We start from the raw sequence: 18365 nt of genomic DNA, 5'->3' as shown, positions 1-18365 counted from the left end.
AGCCAAAGCCAATCATCGAGTACCGGCTCCACCCACACCGACAGGAAGATGCTGCGGTGAAAAAAAAAAAGTTCGTCGAGGAGCTGGAGAATCGTACTGCAGATATTCTGGAAGGCGACAATCAGTGAGCTACGCTCTGAGAGAAAGCAGTGGATAAGAGATGGTATAAGGAGCAGAATAGAAGAGCGAAGGAACACCACGCTTTTCAGCTCTTGAAAAGGAAGTGATTCACTCATGTGATAATAGAGATGGGACAAAATATGAGCAGATTCCCTAGCCGGCGAAGACGAGAAAGCTGCAAATACCAGTGACACTCGTCTCCTATGCAATTCAATTACCTGCCTTAGTAAGACTTAGATGAATGCTACGATGCTCGCGAAAGATATGTCTGAACAGTTATTGAAACGCTTGTCTGGGCACTTTGGAAACCTTTCATAAGTGTAAATCATGCCATCAACATCTCAGCATGATCCGCCAAAGGATCGACGCTTTACATAAATAGTCATCCGTAGCATGAAATCAAACAGATCCTCGGGGTTTGGGTGGATTACATATTGACTAAGATGCTCAAAGCCTACCGTAGTATCTGCACAACTGCTGCATCAATCATTGTGCAACATTTGCCTCTTATGTAGATAAACTTTGTTGCAACATCGTGGTAATAAAATAATCTGTATGAACCAAATGAATACACGTCATTAAATGAATTTATGGTTTCAGAGGGTATGTTGAGGTGTTGTATTGCGAGTTATGTTGTATGGTATGACGAACATATTTGTTCAAGCAATTGGTTTCTTTGGCCGTGTTGAGGTAATCCCAATTTCTGAATCTGTGAAACTGGGCAAAATCCTTATTTTCATGGATTTTGATGCCCGGGAGCCTATTTAAAAATCAATTTGAAAATAGTATAGGAGCTATTTGTTGAATCACCTTGTCTGTTAGACTGTTCTTTCGTGTTATACTGATGTGGAGAACAGTGGCACGATCATTTAAGATCATCATTCCTGTTTCGACCAATTGGAATTCGCCAAATAACCCTTACGACCAAATGGCGTTCGGTCTAACGGTATTCGGCCAAATGACATTAGGCTAAATGACTCGGAACCATTGTACAAGTTGTTTGGAGACTAATGCAAAATGTATGCATAAATTCAAATTCACGGCTCTTAGTTTTCTTGGTATTTGACCAAGAATACTACTGTTTGATTTATATTTTTAATTGATTTAGAGCAAAAAAATACTGTTGTAATGACTTGTAAATAATCAGTTTCAAACTTACGCAAAACCTTTCCGATAAACAACTCACTGTGATCCCAGTACTGACTAGTTAAGCATAATTGATTCAGCCATTCTTTTTCCATCTTTTCTTCACAGGTCTATGTGTTCCGATTTGGTGTACTGCATTCTATTCCCTCAGGTGAGTAGCTTTCTCGAGAGTTTTCTTATCAATTATGTATACTAAGGTAGCATCCATTAAGTACGTCGTGCCAAAATTGGGAATTTTCGACCCTCTAAATACGGATTTCTCCTATATGTACCTTTTGCAATGCTTGTCACATTTTCACAAACCCGCTTCTTCCTATTAAAACCGTGACGTACTTAATGGGTGAACCCTAAGATAAATGTATAACTGCTATACTATAGCATTATTCGTTTACAACTTCTTCGGTATCGATATCCCTAGAAATAAAAGTTACATAGAACAAAAATGTTTCCCTGAAAGTCCAATCCTGAAGTTTCACAGTCTTCCAACCATAAATAAATAAATATGCATTAGCTCGTCGTCATGCACCGCCATCTCAAGCGTACGACTGCCGTTCGCTGTGTGCCCCGTTAAAGTTTTGCTTTCGCTGATGGACCAACCATTAATATACATTACCTGGGTGTTCGACCCATTTCACTGTGGACTTCTTTTGGAGAGAGTCTTCCTGCTTTCTGAGATTGAGTGGACAATGACCTTTAGAAGTCAAGTGGTTGTGGATGCATAAGGGTACGGCCAGAGTGGACGCGTCACGCGACGCGATGCGGATTTCCCATACGATTTGACAGCTCCTTATTATTGATTGTTATTCCTTTGCGGGCAAATTTCCGCGTTGCGCCGCGTGACGCGCCCACTCTGACCGGCACGTAATATTGCGACTGCTTTGAGGAATAAGTCGTCCTGAAAATTTCTTCATCCGACAATCTTGTAACATTTCGAACCCTCTACGCTCTACGCTGAATACGCTCTCCAATTGAGTGCGATTATTACTGTTGTACCTTTTAATTCCGCCCTCTTATCCTTTAACAGTTATCGCGTATTTAGACTACCACTTGCGGTCTTCCTCAATGTCAGTAATCATCTACTGACTGAGGAGGATAACTGACACCGTAAGAGACTGCAAGTGGAAGTCAAAGGACGAGAAAGTGGAATTAAAAGGTACAACAATGAACAATCATTCGACTCAATTCAAATCCGTTGATTTTAATGATTTTGCAAAAATGCTCAAGTATTTCTTTTTACCGAATTCATTCATAATTTAGCACTTCTTTTAAGACAACAAACGTGTACATCCTTAATTTAAAAAGTTATTCGTGGTTTCTTTTAAAAATGTGATATTTTTCTTGGAAAAATTTGTGAAAAATGAGCGAATGCGTACATCAGCTTCAGATTTCGGTGATATAAAAATTTCGAAACACTGACAAATTCAAATTATACATATAGTTCAACAATAGCACAGGGAACCACTTTCAACATCCTTCGACACGAACCCGTAGGCGAACCGAGACTTTTAACAGCCTTTTGTGCAAGCAATCAGCATTGTCATATCCACCTCTACCGATGTCAACCACTCCACCATTCGCGTAGCCTAGGCCGCCCTGTTTTCACGTAACAGGATACCCATGCCGAGAGCTTTTCCGGGCAAGTGTTCTCGTGTGACATTGAGCATTCAATTCGCTCGTCTTTCCGCGGCGTAACAGCCAGCAGTGCGGACTGGTGGAGGAGGAAAAAGGGATGCTTATTCTCTCGAGTTTTTCACTTATCGTCGGCTTATGAGGATATAGAAATATCATGCGTTGGGTTAAGGCTATGCTTGAGCAATCGTGTGATTTTGTTACGTAAAGCCTTCCTATGTGTTCAAAACAAAAGATAATTTAAATAAAAAATATGGGTTTCGAACGGCATCTGAAGGATACTGATGAAATACTATATTATGTGTCGTGTTAATTAAGAAATTAGCAATTGTTATGGTTCTTCGTTTTAACCAAACATGTTTGAAAAAGGGAAAATCCTCTTCGAGGGGTTTCAAGCAATTTGTGATGTTATTCTTTTACTTATCTATGGCTTCAAATCTATATAGGTAATGTACTTAAAAATAATCTCATCATAGATGAAAATGATAACATTCCTCTACAAATTGGTCAAAAACTATATTTGAGTTGTCTTCGCATTTCCCAAAATCAGCCTTGTTTTATCATAAAAAAAAAAACAAATCAACGAAACTTATTCACAACTAAAACTTCACCCTGATTGGCACCGCCCAAATTGTCATGATTAATTGATTATGTTTCCGTCAACGACCTTGGCTGATTTTCCCCCTTATTGTGTGGTAAGTCCACGTGGGATTCGAATTTTACTCTGACGTCATTCTGGAACCCTCCACCATCCGTTGTTAGTTAGCGATAATGTTCCACTTCTAACCATCCTTCACTGTCAGTGTCATGCCAGGGGTGATGATAACTGTTTAACGTTTTCGAAATGCCGAAAATGCCGAGAGGAAGGAGATTCTGGTTCTCTTGCTTGTGTTATTCATCATGTTCACATGTATAGAGAGTATTTCCAGCACAAAACTAAATCCTAACAAACTATTTTTCCGGAGAGTGAGCAAGAAAAAAGAAAAAGCTGGCTACGCCGTTGTTTCCGATGCAAAAATTTTAACCATTCAGGGCCAACACTTATTTCACTCAATCGAGCAATAGTCGTGTCATCTGCAAAGCAGAAAAAATGGCCGGATTTTGTGAAGATCGTACTTCGGTTGTTGAGCCTGGTTCATCGTATTTCGTATTACACCTTCCAGAACGATTTCGCATACTAAGTTGGAAGGTCCATCTCCTTGTCGCATTTCTCGATGAGATTTGAATGAACTGGACAATTAACCTGAAATCCTGTATGTAGTTTAGAACAGCATTTACCGTTCGTTGCTATTATCAGTCTGGTGAACTTCCTCGGAAAGCCTCTCTCATCCACGATTCAACAAGAATTATTTTAGTTTGCAGATAATAGTAGAGCAATTCAGGCCAATCATTTCTATAGGTCCTAAGTGCAGATGAGAGGCTCTCTCTAAGTCTCCTCTCTTTCGATTATAACGTGCTTGTATTTATAAATTTTGATTTACTTCTTGCGTCTTAAGGTAGATTAAACAATCCTTTTCCGATCTTACTTACTTGATACTTGATGGGCTACAACTCGTAGCGGTGAGTCTGCGCCGAATGAAGTATCCGCCTCCACTGGCCTCGGTCCTGGGCCAATCGCTTCCAGTCGCCCTGAACGTTTAGAGTCCTTAGGTCCTCCTCAACTGCCAAAAGCCAACGTGTGCGCGGCCTCCCACAAAGCCGACGACCCCTTCCTGGCTCTCTGCTGAATATAATTTTAGCTTGTCGTTCCTCCGGCATACGAGCTACGTGTCCAGCCCTCCGCAGCCTGCCGTGTTGTATTCGCTTCACTATATCCATCTCTTTATATACCTGGTACAATTCGTAGTTCATGCGACGCCGCCAGATGCCGTCCTCCAGTTTACCGCCGAGTATTGTTCGCAGGACTTTAAGTTCGAAGACTCCAAAGGCTCTCCGATCAACTTCTTTTAACGTCCACGTTTCATGGCCCTATAAAGCGACCGGGAGAATCAGAGACTTGTACAACGCGAGTTTTGTCTTCGTTTGCAGCCTGCGGGACCTCAGCTGGTTTCGCAGACCGAAAAAGGCCCGATTTGCAGCCGCAATCCGTTTTTTCACCTCGCGGGTAACCTCATTATCGCACGTCACTAGAGTACCAAGATAAACAAATTCATCCACAACTTCAAACTTTTCCCCACCTAGCACCACTTCGTCACCACTTCCACAGCCGGACCGACGTTGAACACCAGCAATCATGTACTTAGTCTTTGTGGTGTTGATCGTAAGTCCAATCTTCGCAGTCTCCCGATTAAAAAGGTACGAACGCCTCTTCCACGGCCCGACGGTCGATTCCGATAATGTCGATATCGTCCGCGAAGCCCAGGAGCATATGCGACTTCGTGACAATGGTTCCGCTCCTGTGCACACCAGCTCTCCTTATCGCTCCTTCCAGTGCTATGTTGAACAGTAAGTTCGAAAGAGCCTGCCCTGCTGCAGTCCGTCAAAGGTTACGAACGATGACGAAATTTCATCCGCAACCCGTACACTTGATTTCGATCCGTCAAGCGTCGCACGAATCAGTCTAATCAGCTTCGCCGGAAAACCATGTTCGATCATAATCTGCCATAACTCGTTTCTCTTCACTGAATCGTACGCCGCCTTGAAATCACTAAACAGATGATGGGTCTGCAAGTTGTACTCTCGAAATTTATCGAGAATCTGCCGCAGGGTGAACATCTGGTCCGTCGTTGATCGGCCCTCACGAAATCCTGCCTGATAATCTCCGACGAAGGACTCCTCAATCGGCCTCAGCCTGTGGAACAAAACTCCGGACAAAATTTTGTACGCTGAATTGAGGAGTGTTATTCCTCTGTAATTCGCGCACTCCAGTCGATGCCCTTTCTTGAAAAGAGGGCAAATGAGACCATCCAACCAACTAGCAGGCAGTTCTTCCTCCTCCCATATCTTCACTATAATACGGTGTAAGAGTTGATACAGCTGCTCACTACCGTGCTTGAGAAGCTCGGCCGGGAGTTCGTCCTTCCCAGCAGCCTTGTTGTTCTTCAGATTCCTAATGGCTGTCTTGACCTCGTCTAGCGTTGGAGGTTCCACAGCTTGTCCGTCGTCGTCGATTTGAATTCTGTCCGTCGCTCTTCCACTCCCACCGTTCAACAATACCTCGAAGTGCTCTCTCCACCTGGCAGCCACCATTGTCTTGTCTGTCAGCAAGTTTCCATTACGGTCGTTGCACATGACGGAAGAAGGCGCTGTTTTTCTCCGCACGCCATTAACAGTTTCGTAAAATTTCCGCATATCATTCTGTTGCATATTCTCTTGCGCCTGAGCAATCACATTTTCCTCGTGCTCTTTTTTCTTTTTGCGGTGGATTCGTTTTTCAGCTGCTCTTGCTTCCCTATATCGCTCCCTGCTCCGCCGGGTCCCCGACACCAACATCCGGCTTCTGGCTATCGTCCGTTACTCTCTGGCACTCCTGGTCAAACCACCCGTTTCTAGGTCGTCTTTGAGCAGTACCTATCACCTCCCGCGCTGCTGTACTCAGTGCTCCGTGGATAGACTCCCACAGAGTGTTGAGATTATCGTTCTCGTTGATCTCACTTATCCGCTCGTCCAGCTTCTGGTGATAGTCAGTTACCGTACCGTCTGCTGAAAACCACTGGATGTTGAAACGCATCGATCGCCGGTTCCTAGAGTCCGACACGGTTGATAACCGAGCTCGAATCTTACTAACTACGAGATAGTGATCTGAGTCGATGTTGGGACCTCGACAAGTTCTAACATCAATTACGTCCGAGAAATGTCGGCCATCTACCAGCACATGGTCGATTTAGTTGCAAGTCTCGCCGTTTGGGTGTCTCCAGGTGTGCTTTCGGATATCCTTGCGTGCAAAGTAGGTGCTACTAATGGCAATCCCCCTGGCTGCAGCAAAGTTGACTAATCTCAGGCCGTTGTCATTAGTGACGGAGTGAAGGCTCTCCGTACCGATGATTGGACGGAAAAAATTCTCTCTTCCGACCTGTGCATTGGCGTCACCGATGACAATCTTAACGTCGTGTTTTGGGCATTCTCCATAGGTCTTGTCAAGACATTCATAAAACGCATCCTTCACATCATCGGTTTTCTCGTTTGTCGGTGCATATACATTGGTCAGGCTGTAGTTAAAGAATTTGCCCCGGATCCTCAATACGCAGATCCGCTCGTTGATCGGCTTCCACCTCATAACTCGCTTCATCTGTTTCCCGATCACTATGAATCCGACCCCATGTTCTGCCTTGTCGCTGCCGCTGTGGTGCAGTTATATTTGAACGATGTGTTGGCGACAGGATCCACCGCCCTGAATTCAAGTTCACCAGTTTTGGGCCACCGCACTTCCTGTATAGCAGCCACGCACACACCAACTTTCTGCAATTCACGAGCCAAAAGGCTCACTCGTCCAGGTTCATTCAAGGTCCTGACGTTCCAGATACCGAGTTTCCAATCATATATGATAGTCCTTATTTCGTTGTCGGGTCGGTTTCCGAGAGTATCTCATATTCTATTTCTTACTTCATTTTTCGTAGTGTTGAAAGGCTTCGACAGGCTACCTTACCGGGGTCGCGCTGCCTACATCGCGTTGGTGGGGCTGCCACCTTAGGTATAGCTGACGCGGTACAGCGTTTCATATTCAGCCGCTGTTTGAGCCGCACCTCCTTGGTGAACAGACGCTCGGGTCGTACCTCCTCAATCTAGCTGAAGTCAGAAGGACAACAGTGCCCAGGCTGCACTACCAGCCAAGCACACAACTCTTAGCTGGCGGTCTTTGTCATCGTTTGACCCGTGGAAGCATGAGGTAGGAACTTGTGAGGACCAGAGCTATGTTGGACGCTCTCCTTATCGACTCACCGTTTTGCAGCCCCCTTTTCCGATCTACACATCACAAACTGTTGTAATTCCCACTGTGATATCGTAATAATTTGAAGAAAATCGGAACCAAGAGAGCCTCTCTTTTGCAGATTGGACCTTTAGATATGTTTGTCGCCAATTGCTTAGAAGAGGGTTTCAGGTGGCTCCAGTGTCGATCGATGATTTGTTTCACTGTTAAAAGCTAGCTTGGACCATTTGGACAGGTGAACCTATTTTGGGCACTTGCCACTATAACTAAGTTAATTTCAAACCGATTGGTTTGAATTTTTGTAAAAAGTTAGGCACGTACAGTATCTAACTCTATACAAAAATTCAAATCAATCGGTTTGAAATAGACTTAGTTATAGCGACAAGTGCCCAAAATAGGTACATCTGCCCAAATGGTACAAGTCCCTATTGTACCGGATTTGGGAATCAAATCAAAGGTCTTCCGCTGACCAATATGTCAATCTTGTGATTTTTCAATCATTGTCAAGAAATGGTTTCTTTTCGATTTGAGCTGGAATTGCTCTGTACAGCATGGTTCGTATTTCATCAGGGCTTACATCTTATTTTTCTGTATCATCGTTAAAGATGCGTACCTTGATGGTGGAGCCCCCCAATCTATGTAATCAATCGTCAGAAGTTATTCGGAAACACTAATGGTCTGCCTGATTGGATTTTGATTTTGCCTAATTCAAGGGTTTCGTTCTCTTTCTCCCTCACATACACAGCTGCTCATGGTGGTTCACTTCAAGAAACACTGCAATACCTACGGGAGTCTGGCTGCATACATTATCGCGTTCCTGGTGAGACTGTCGGGTGGTGAAGCGATGCTCGGTCTGCCGGCGTTGATCCACTATCCGGGCTACAACGAGGAAACCGCCACGCAAATGTTCCCCTTCCGTACGATGGCCATGATTATGAGTCTGGTCACGCTGATAGGCGTCTCCTGGTGGACAAAGTAAGTGAAGCTAATGGTGAAACCGAAATTAAGTTATTGGACTAGAAGCAGAATTATTTTACAAAATGCCTCTTTTTATGTTATTTGCAGATGGGTCTTTGAAACTGGTCGTTTGGCACCGAACTACGACTACTTCCGCTGTGTGGTCAACATTCCGGAGGAGTTGCATCGAGTTGGAGAACCCTCCGACTCAGGAGAACAGGTATGTTTACTAGCTTCTCAGTTAAGCTTTAGCATTGTGATTGAAAATTGTCGAAATAACAACCATAGTTAAATGGAAGGGATTTTTTTCTGATACAAATTTTCAAAGCTAAATTGTGTCAACAATTTGCAACACCTTTACTTTTAAGAATAGCCAATGCTAAAAAGAAGAGAAAATTCATTATTGGGTTATTATTTTCTTGGTACTACCAACTACTATTCAACATTATTTAAAAACAACACCTCAGTTATAAAAGACGGGTCTGCAATTGCATACTGCATCTGCTCAAAATCAATCATTCAGGAGACACGAGCATCGTCTTCATCCAAAGACCATACAGACTGAACATCATGTAAATTGTATGCATTGGCGTAGCTAGAAGGGGACCTGGCCTATACAAATCAGCGTGATGCTGGCACCGGTGGCCAATTTCTGGAGGCTTAAATATTTTTCTTTACTTGCGCAATGTTTCTTCGGGAGCTTGAAATATTTTTTTTGGTAATACATACAAAACTATCGCAGCCAATCATAGCTGAACTCTTTTGGAAATTACGAACGCTTTTTACGACTAACCAAGAATTTTCTTCATGATTTGCTTCAAAATTTGCTCCAGTAGCACATAACGGAAACCCGTCCGGGGATTTTCAGAACATGTCTACATGAGCTCTTTTACTTTTACTGGAGCTTGTTTAGTAAATAATCATCCAATTTGTCTAATCTTATTAGCAATCTTGAAATAGCATGGATCTCCATTCCTCTAAGAATAAACCTTGAGTTGTATTGTCCCGAGTACATACTTGCCGTAATTTCTTTAAACACAGCTTTATATAACTGCATTTACTTATCTCAGAACATAATCTTATACAAATGCCAATTGACGTATTCCCGGAAGCATCCATGGAAGAGATTTTAGAGGTATTCTCGCGAAAGCCTCGAGGTATCCTTGGAGAAATTCTTGAAGAATTTGTTTTGGGGTATTATTAGAGAACTCTCAAATGATGACATTCTTGGAAAAATCTTGGAATTCACCTGCAGATATTCCTGAACGAATACCTATCTGGAATACATTTAAAAAAAATATCTAGAGAAATTTAAAAAGCAATTTCTAGAGGAATTCGTGGAGCATTTTATAGAGAAATTTCTGGAGGAAATCCTGGGAGAGTTCCGAAAGAGTCTTCTCTGAGCTAATTTCTGATAAATATCCGAAATGTCTGAAAGCGATTAGTGATTGCTCAGTCTGTGCAACCTATGGTTGAATACCATGTAGTGTCTTTTTTATGAACCTGTTAATGAATTCCTTAGAGATTTCTCGGAGATAATTATGAAAGAATTCATGGAGAACTTTTTGGAGAATTTCCTGACTCCTGTATCCCTCTAAAATTATCTTAAAGTATTCCAATACGAATTGCTGGAGGAATTCCTCTAGAAATCCTACAAGTAATTAAAAAAATCTTCAGGTAATTCTGGAAAAAATCTTGGGTGAATTCCTGGAAAAGATGATGAACAGATTTCTGAAATTTCTGACTGAGCCCCTGATATAAATTTTGAAAAGATTCATAGAGGAATTTCTGAAGCAATCACTACAGGAATTCCTGGAGCAACCCCTTAAGGAATTCCTGCAGAAATCCCTAGAGGAATTCCTGGAGAAATCCCTAAAGGAATTTCTGCAGCTATGCCTAAAGTAAACCTTGTAGGAATTCCTGGAGGATTTTCTAAAGTATACCTGGAGGAATTCATAGATCAAATATGGGAGGAATCCTTGGAGAAATTTCTTAAGATATCGCATGAAGAATCTGTGGATGAATTCCTAGACAAATTTCTGGAGGAATATTTGGATGAATTTTTGGACGAATTCCTAGAGGAATTTCTAAAGGAATTCTTGGAGAAAACCCTGAAGGAATTATTGAAAAAATCCCTGAAACAATTCCTAGAGGAATCTCTGGAGAAAACCTTGAGAAATTTCTAGACAAATTCCTGGCGGAATCCCTAGGAAAAATCCTGGTGGAATCCCTGGAGAAATTCCTGGAGAAACCGCTAGAGGAATTCTTGGAGAAATCACAGAAGGAATAATTGGAGGATTTCTCGGAGCCATCCCTGGAGAAATTCCAGAACGAATGCCTGGAGTATTCCCTGGATAAATTTCTTGAGTAATACCTGGAGGAATTCCTGGAGAAATTCCAGGAGAAATTCATGGATGAATTCCTGGAGCAAACCCTGGGAGAAATTCTAAAGGAATCCCTGAATGAATTCATGGAGAATTCCCTGTAGCTCTTCTGGGTGGAATCCTTTGAGAAATTTCTGGAGAAAACCTCTTGAGAAGTTCCAGTTGGAATCCTTAGAGAAATTTCAGAAGAAATTTTTGGAAGAATCTCTGGGGAATTTAGCGAAAAATCCCCGGAGGAATTTCTGGAGGAATCCCTGAAGGGGTTTCTGGAGAAACCTCGGGAGAAATGCTTGGAGGAACTTCTTGTCAAATTCCTGGCGGAATTCCTGGAGCAATTCCTGGAGAAATCCCATGAGGAATTTTCGGGATACTTCCTAGCAACTATCCCTGGAGGAATCCCTGAATGAAATTCTGGAGGAATCGCTGGAGAAAATTCTGAAAAAAAAATCCTAGAGGAAATCCCAGAGGAACTTCTGGACGAATTCCAGGAAGAATTCATGGAGGAATATAGCATAGCATAGCATAGCATAGCATGAATACTTGCACAAATCTTGGATGGAGTTGCAAAGTTGAATTTCCATTGACATTGCTGATGTCGCTACTATCTACAATGTCATAGATTCACTCAATTCCACACACCTAGCCAAGTCCTTGCAAGCATTTATAAATCCCTTCATCAACTTAGAAAGAGCCCAGAACTGAAGCATCTTCCAATAGATGAAAGGATGTTGAAAATAGCGAATTTTCAACTTATATGCAGATACTGAAGTAGAATTATTTATAAATAAATCAATAATATTGGAAAGATCTCACCAATTGTTGTGGGGTTTTTGTGGTTCAATGCTGATCATCTAATTGTCTTGATTAATCAGGAAGAATTCATGGAGGAATTTCTGCATGAATTCCTGAAGGAATCTCTTGAAGAATTTTTGGAGGAGAAATTCCTGGATAGATTTGTGGAGAAAACCCTGAAAGAATTCCCTGAGAAATTCCTGGAAAAAATCCTGGAGGAAATCCTGAAGGAATTTCTGATGGAATCCCTGGAGGATTTATTGGAGAAAATCCTGGAGGAATTGCTGCAGGAATTCCCGAAGGAATTGCTGAAGGAATGCCTGGCTCAATTCCTGGGGTATTTCCTGGATTATTCCTGGATTATTCCTGGATATTCTTGGTGGAATACCTGGAGGAGTCATTAGGGAAATGCCTGGAGGAAATCCTGGAGAAATGCCTGGAGAAATATCTGGAATTATTTCTGGATGAATTTCGGGAGCAATTCCTGGGGGAATTTTATTCGGAATCCCTGGAGGATTCTTGAAAAAAAAACCCTTGAAGGAATTCCTAGAGGAATCTCAGGAGGATATCTTGGAATAATGCTTGTATACACTCCGGGAAGAGGATTTCCTGGAGAAATTACTGTAGTAATTTCTGAACGAATATGTCTGGACGAATTCCTGAAGGAATTTCTCCAGGAAATCCAGGGGTAATTTCTGGTTGAATTTTTAAATGTACTCCTGGAGAAGTCCCTAAAATAAATCCGAGAGGAATGCCTGGATGATTCCCTGGAGGAATCCCAATAGATATCCCTAGAGGAGTGCGTAGAGGTATTCCTAGAAGAATTCCTGGATAAATTCCTAGAGCAATACCTAGACGATTCCCTAGAGGAACTCCTGAAGGAATGCCAGGAGCAATTACTGGAGACATGCCTGTAAGAATTCCGAAAGGAATCCTTAAATAGAGAAATTCATTAAGAAATCTCCAGATGAACTCCTGAAGGAACTCCTGGAGGAGTCCCTGTAGAAACCCCTGCAGGATTTTCTTGAAGAATCCCAGGAGGAATTCCTGGAGGAATCCCTGAAAAAAATCCTATAGAAATCCCTGGTGGAATCTCTAGAGGAATTCCTAGAGGAATCTCTAGAGGAATATCTTGAGGAATCTCTAGAGGGATACTTCTAGGAATCTCTGGAGGAATTTTTAAAGGAATTCCCGAACGAATCCCTGTAAGAATTTTTAGACGAATCCCTGAGAGAATTCATAGAATTCCTGGAACAATTCCTGAAGGAATTTCAGGAAGAAATCCATGGATAAATTTCTGAGGGAATTCTAGAAGGAGTTTCTAAAGAAATCCGTGCAGGTAATCCTGAAGAAATCCTAAAAAGAGTACGTAGAGGAACTCTTGAAGGAACCCCTGTAACAGTTCTTGAAAGAATCCCTGGAGCAGTTCCTGAAGAAATTGCAGAAGGAGTTCCGAAAACAATGCCTAGAGGAATTAATAATGGAATCTATAAACAGTCCCCGGAAGAGTCTCTGAAATAATTCCAGGAGGAATTCCTAAAGGAATCCCAAAAAGAATGCTTGGAGGTTTTTTTTTTCAAATAATTCCGGAAGTTGAGGAATTCTTGGAGGAGTTTCTGGGAGAAGCCCCATGAGGACCCTTGAGCAATCCCATGAGGAATTCTTTAGGGAATCACAAAAGAGTTTTCTTAAATAGCGAATTCCTAAAAAAAACATTTGAAGAAATCCATGTTGGCAGTAATTTCTAGACGATTTTATGAAGGAACAATAGAATGGACTTCTAAGGCATTTTTTGTACAAAATTATTAGCAATTACTGAATTAATACTGAATGAAATCTCTGAAGGAATACTTGCAGAAATACCTTAAAGGATATCTGCAGAAATTTCCGAAGCAAACCGCGAAAACAGCACTGGAACAATCACTAGAGGAACCTCTAAAGATATCCCAGGACAAATCCCCAAAGAAATGTCTGGTAGAATCCCTAGATGCATTTTTCAAGGAATCTCTGGAAGAATCCATGATGAAATCACTACAGCAAACTTTGGAAAACTTCCTGGAGAAATTGTTCATAAACATATAGTTTACGCAACTAGGAACAAATCTAAAACAACCATTCTCAATGCTACAATGTCGATTTGCATATTTACATATCGGTCGACCATGCCGCTTAAAAGTCTGGTCCCTCTCCAGAAAAAAATTTCCAGCATCGCCAATGATTGTATGATCTATAACTCCTCCCGTCGTTACAGTCTGCCTTGGGCGCTGACAATAAACTACCATCTTAGACACCCCTTCCCCCACATGGACTTTTCTGCCCTGTGCAGCATAGTTGTCCCATCTTAATAGGGATTTCCATGGAATAGGGGACAACTAGGGAAGTGGAACCACCTCGGCTGGGGTCCTATTTTGGGCACTATTCTGCTGTAACTCAGCCAATTTTAAACCAATTGACACAAGTTTTGGAACGCGATGAGATACGTACAAAAGTCAAGTACAAAAGTCAAGTCAAGTCAAGTCAATTGGTTGGGATTTTACTGAGTTATAGCAAAGAGTGTCCAAAATACCGGCCGCTGCCCAAGTGGTTCGCTACCCTGTACAAGACACGGAGCTTTCGTACATGTAAAATTTTCGAAAATTGTATGGACCATACGCTTTGGCCAGATCCTTCATCCCCTTAGAAGTCTACATAGTTTATGGACAGATGATAACTTTATAGAATTTCATTGCTTCTTTTCAAGAAGTACGACTTAGTTAGGGTATGCCCTATTATATCTGATAAACTTTCATCGAAATCGAATACACTGGAGCTTATTTTTATGACATAGGCGTAAACTGGAAATATGGATAAATAAAGACAGAGCTTTAATAAGGAAACTAAATTAGCGAGAACAGATCTTGGGGTTCGTTCAAATATTACGTAACGCTTAGAGGGGAGGGAGGGGGTCTAGCGCTGTGTTACGCTTCATACAAAATTTTAAAATTTTCCATACAAAAATTGTTACGTGGGGGAGGGACGTTACGTAATATTTGAATGAACCCTTGCTCCTGTTGTGTATACTAAGCAACATGCGCATTCGAATATCCGACGATCGATCCGAGCGTCGTTACGGTTGTTCGTGCTTTTCCGTGCGATGTTTACATGTTGAGTGGTTTCCTGAAAGAACGTGAACATAAGATCTGATTTGTGACACCAAGTATCAAAAAGGCTCTTCGATTATCACGGACATTAAAAAACAGGACAAAGAGGCATAAAAGTGTCGACGGAGAAAAAGTTCTATTTCGCGTGAAAGTTAAAAGTGTAAAGTGGGCCCGAGGTGCCATTCAATCATAAACGTGGTGCATCCAAAGGAAGTGGTCGAAAATGGTAGTGGGAGAAACGAGCGCGTAAGGCAAGGTCAGCAGAAGGACATTGGACTTTTCTAATTGTATAAGCTGCAGGATTGATCGCCAGGAGAGAAACAACGGTTCCGTAGGAGAAGCCTAGCGAGGTTAAGTGATCATGAGTTCTAATGTGATGATAACACTTAGTGGGCCAGCTATATTCGCGGAAATCAGATTATTATATAACATGCTTTTGAGGGTCTGGTTGCCAAATTGAAGAATCGACTGGACAAAACTGACCCTGATTTGCTACAGCAGCGGTACAAATTCAATGCAAGGCCTCAGCATCCGGATGAAACAATGGAGGATTTCATCCTAGCAATCTGCGATTTTTAAAATTTCAAAGAGAAGGCAATAGGGCACTGCATTGTTTTGATTTTGCATGGGATTTTGACGTTTCTTGGCCTTGTTGTTTACAAAGTCTCTGTTAGAGTGAAAGAGAAGGAAAGAATTCTATGCAGTGGCCTATAGGGCAGTGCATACTGCGGTTGCTACGGAAAATATTTCTAAGTCTTTGACGTTTCGTGGTCTTGTTGTTTACGATTCGGACTTAGAAAAGTTTTAGCAACTTTAGTTGGTTTCTGAGGACGGCATGATCGTGAACTTGGGAGTGAAAATGGACATTAAGGAACATATAAGGAAAAAGGATGATTTTATGCATTGATACGCTAGGGAAACACGATTCAATCAGGTAAGAGTGGTTCATGTAAATTGATTTTCAACTCCAACATGCCAAACATCCACAAAATCCTCGTTTCAGGAATCAAACCAAGTTCAAAAAGAGCTGATGACCTTGGCCATAAGGAAAGGGTTTGCAAAACCTGCATTGAGCAAATTTAATTCGGGAACAAGGCGCCTACAATGGGTCGTTTGGGAAAGTTCTACGCTACTTTTGGATTACCCGCAGACCGTCGGATTACAAGAGTTGAACTACTGAGCATGTACTGATTGCTCTACAATGACTTTCAATCACTGCGGTGCCGATATTAGAAAAGACAAGGACGCTGGCTGTATCTTTCCCGCAAGGCCAATTTGAACCTTCCAGTAATGCCAACTCTGAGCCATTATGTTTGCCGATTAACAAGCACAAACATCGTCATGCCGAAATCTTAATAAAAGAGAAAAAAAAACTCCATGATTTATTTTCTAAGGTTTACCAGGAGTTCCTGTTGGGACCGCTTCAGGTGCTCCTTCTTGAATTCCTGCAGGGGTTCTTTCATGGATTCCTCAAGGATTTCCTCCAGCGTTTCCTCCAAGGGTTTCTTCTGAATTTACACCAGAAGTTCCTTCTTATTCCTTCCAGGAAATTCAACCGGATTTTCTAACGGAATTTTTCTAGAAGTTCCTTACAGGATTCCTCTAAAAGTTATTCCGAAAGGGTTCCTTCCGGGATTCATTTATAGATTCGTTCAGGAATTCGTACCGGAATTCTTCCAGGACTTCATACCGGAATTCTTCCAGGAATTCCATCCAAAACTTCTTCAGGAGTTCTTTCTGGAGATTCTTCTGGTATTCAATCTAAGAATAATACATAAGTTCCTGCTGAAATACATTCAGAAATTCCTTCTGGGATTCCTCTAGCAGTTCTGGGATTTCTTCAGGAATTCATTCTGAGATTCTTCCAGGAATTCCTTCGGAGATTCCTCCAGCAATTCTTCCTGGGTTTCTCAAAAAACTAATTCTAGAAGTCTGCTAGGAGTCCTCCGGAAGGAATCCCGGCAGGAATTCCCAGAGGAATCTCGAAAGTAGTGCCGAAAGAAGTTCCTGTAGGAATCCTAGGAGTTCCCGGAAGAATCTTGGACGGAGTTCCTGGTGGAAGCCTGGGAGGAATTCCTTAAGAAATCCCAGAAAGAACTCTCTGGAGGAATTTCTGAAGGAACTTCTGGGGAAATCTCGGAAAGGACTTCTCTGAAGGAATTCCGGAAGGAACTTCTGGAGGAATCACGGGAAAAATCCCGGATGGAATTCCTAGAGCAATTCTAAAAGAAACTTCTGGTATAATCTCAAAAAAAAAAATCCTGGAGGAATCCTTGAAGCAACTATGGGAGGAGCCCGAGGAGGAACTCCTGGAGAAATACTGGAATGAGTTCCTGGAGGAATCCCCATAAATATTTTCTGGATGTATCTCAGAAAGAATTCTTGGATGAATCCCAGCACGAACTCTTTGGGGCTGTCCATAAACCACGTGGTCATTTTTTTGGGACTTCTCAACCCCACCCCCCTCCCCCCCGCGTGGTCATTTGACCACACAAATTTTTTTTTTCGTCCATACAAAATGGTCATTGGCCGAACCCCCCCCCCTCATGACCACGTGGTTTATGGACAGCCCCTTTGAGGAATCACAGAAGGAACTCCTGAAGGAATAACAAAAGGAACCCAGTAAGAAATTCCTGGACGTATCCTCAAAAGAACTCCTGAAGGAATCTGGAGGAACTGCTGGGCAATTCTTAGAATGAATACCAGAAGAAATTCCAGAAAGAGCTCTGGGAGAAGTTTTGGATGGAACTCCTGGAAGAATTGGCGGAATCCTGTAAGACACTTCTGGAGGAATCCCGTTAGAAATTCCGGTTGAATTTCCTGGAAGGAATTAGAAGGAGCTTTTGATGTAATTTCAGAAGAAATCCTTGGAGGAAACCCTGAAGGAACTCCTAGAGGAATCCATGAGGGAGCTCCTGAAGCGGTCTCAACAGGAACTCCTGGTTAACCTTAGAAAACAAATCATGGAGTTTTTTCTCTCTCTTTTATTTAGATTTCGGCATGACGATGTGCTTATTTATCTGTAAACATAATGGCTAAGAGTTGGCATTACTGGAAGGTTCAGATTGGCCTTGCGGGAAAGATACAGCCAGCGTCCTTGTCTTTTCTAATATCGGCACCGTAGTGATTGAAAGTCATTGTGGAGCAATCGTAAATCTTATTCAGTACATGATCAGTAGTTCAACTCTTGTAATCTGACGGTCTGCGAGTAAACCAAAAGTAGTGTAGAACTTTCCTAAACGACCAATTGTAGGCGCCTTGTTCCCGAATTAAATTTGCTCAATGCAGGTTTTGCAAACCCTTTTCTTATGGCCAAGGTCATCAGCTCTT

General features: G+C 42.1%; 1 protein-coding gene across 1 annotated transcript in view; it reads left to right on the top strand.

The window, feature by feature from the left end:
• Positions 1-18365, top strand: part of LOC109430734 (high-affinity choline transporter 1) — a 93709-nt gene that overhangs the window by 63204 nt on the left and 12140 nt on the right. Inside the window, exons 7-9 of the mRNA XM_019706812.3 lie at positions 1375-1417; positions 8508-8737; positions 8828-8939. Coding sequence (XP_019562357.2) covers positions 1375-1417; positions 8508-8737; positions 8828-8939 — 385 coding nt within the window. The remainder of the gene's footprint in view (positions 1-1374; positions 1418-8507; positions 8738-8827; positions 8940-18365) is intronic.

The sequence above is a fragment of the Aedes albopictus genome, chromosome 1, assembly GCF_035046485.1.
Source record: "Aedes albopictus strain Foshan chromosome 1, AalbF5, whole genome shotgun sequence".
NCBI lineage: Eukaryota > Metazoa > Arthropoda > Insecta > Diptera > Culicidae > Aedes > Aedes albopictus.
Note: the sequence above shows the minus strand (reverse complement) of the source record. Positions and strands in the feature narration are given on the sequence as shown.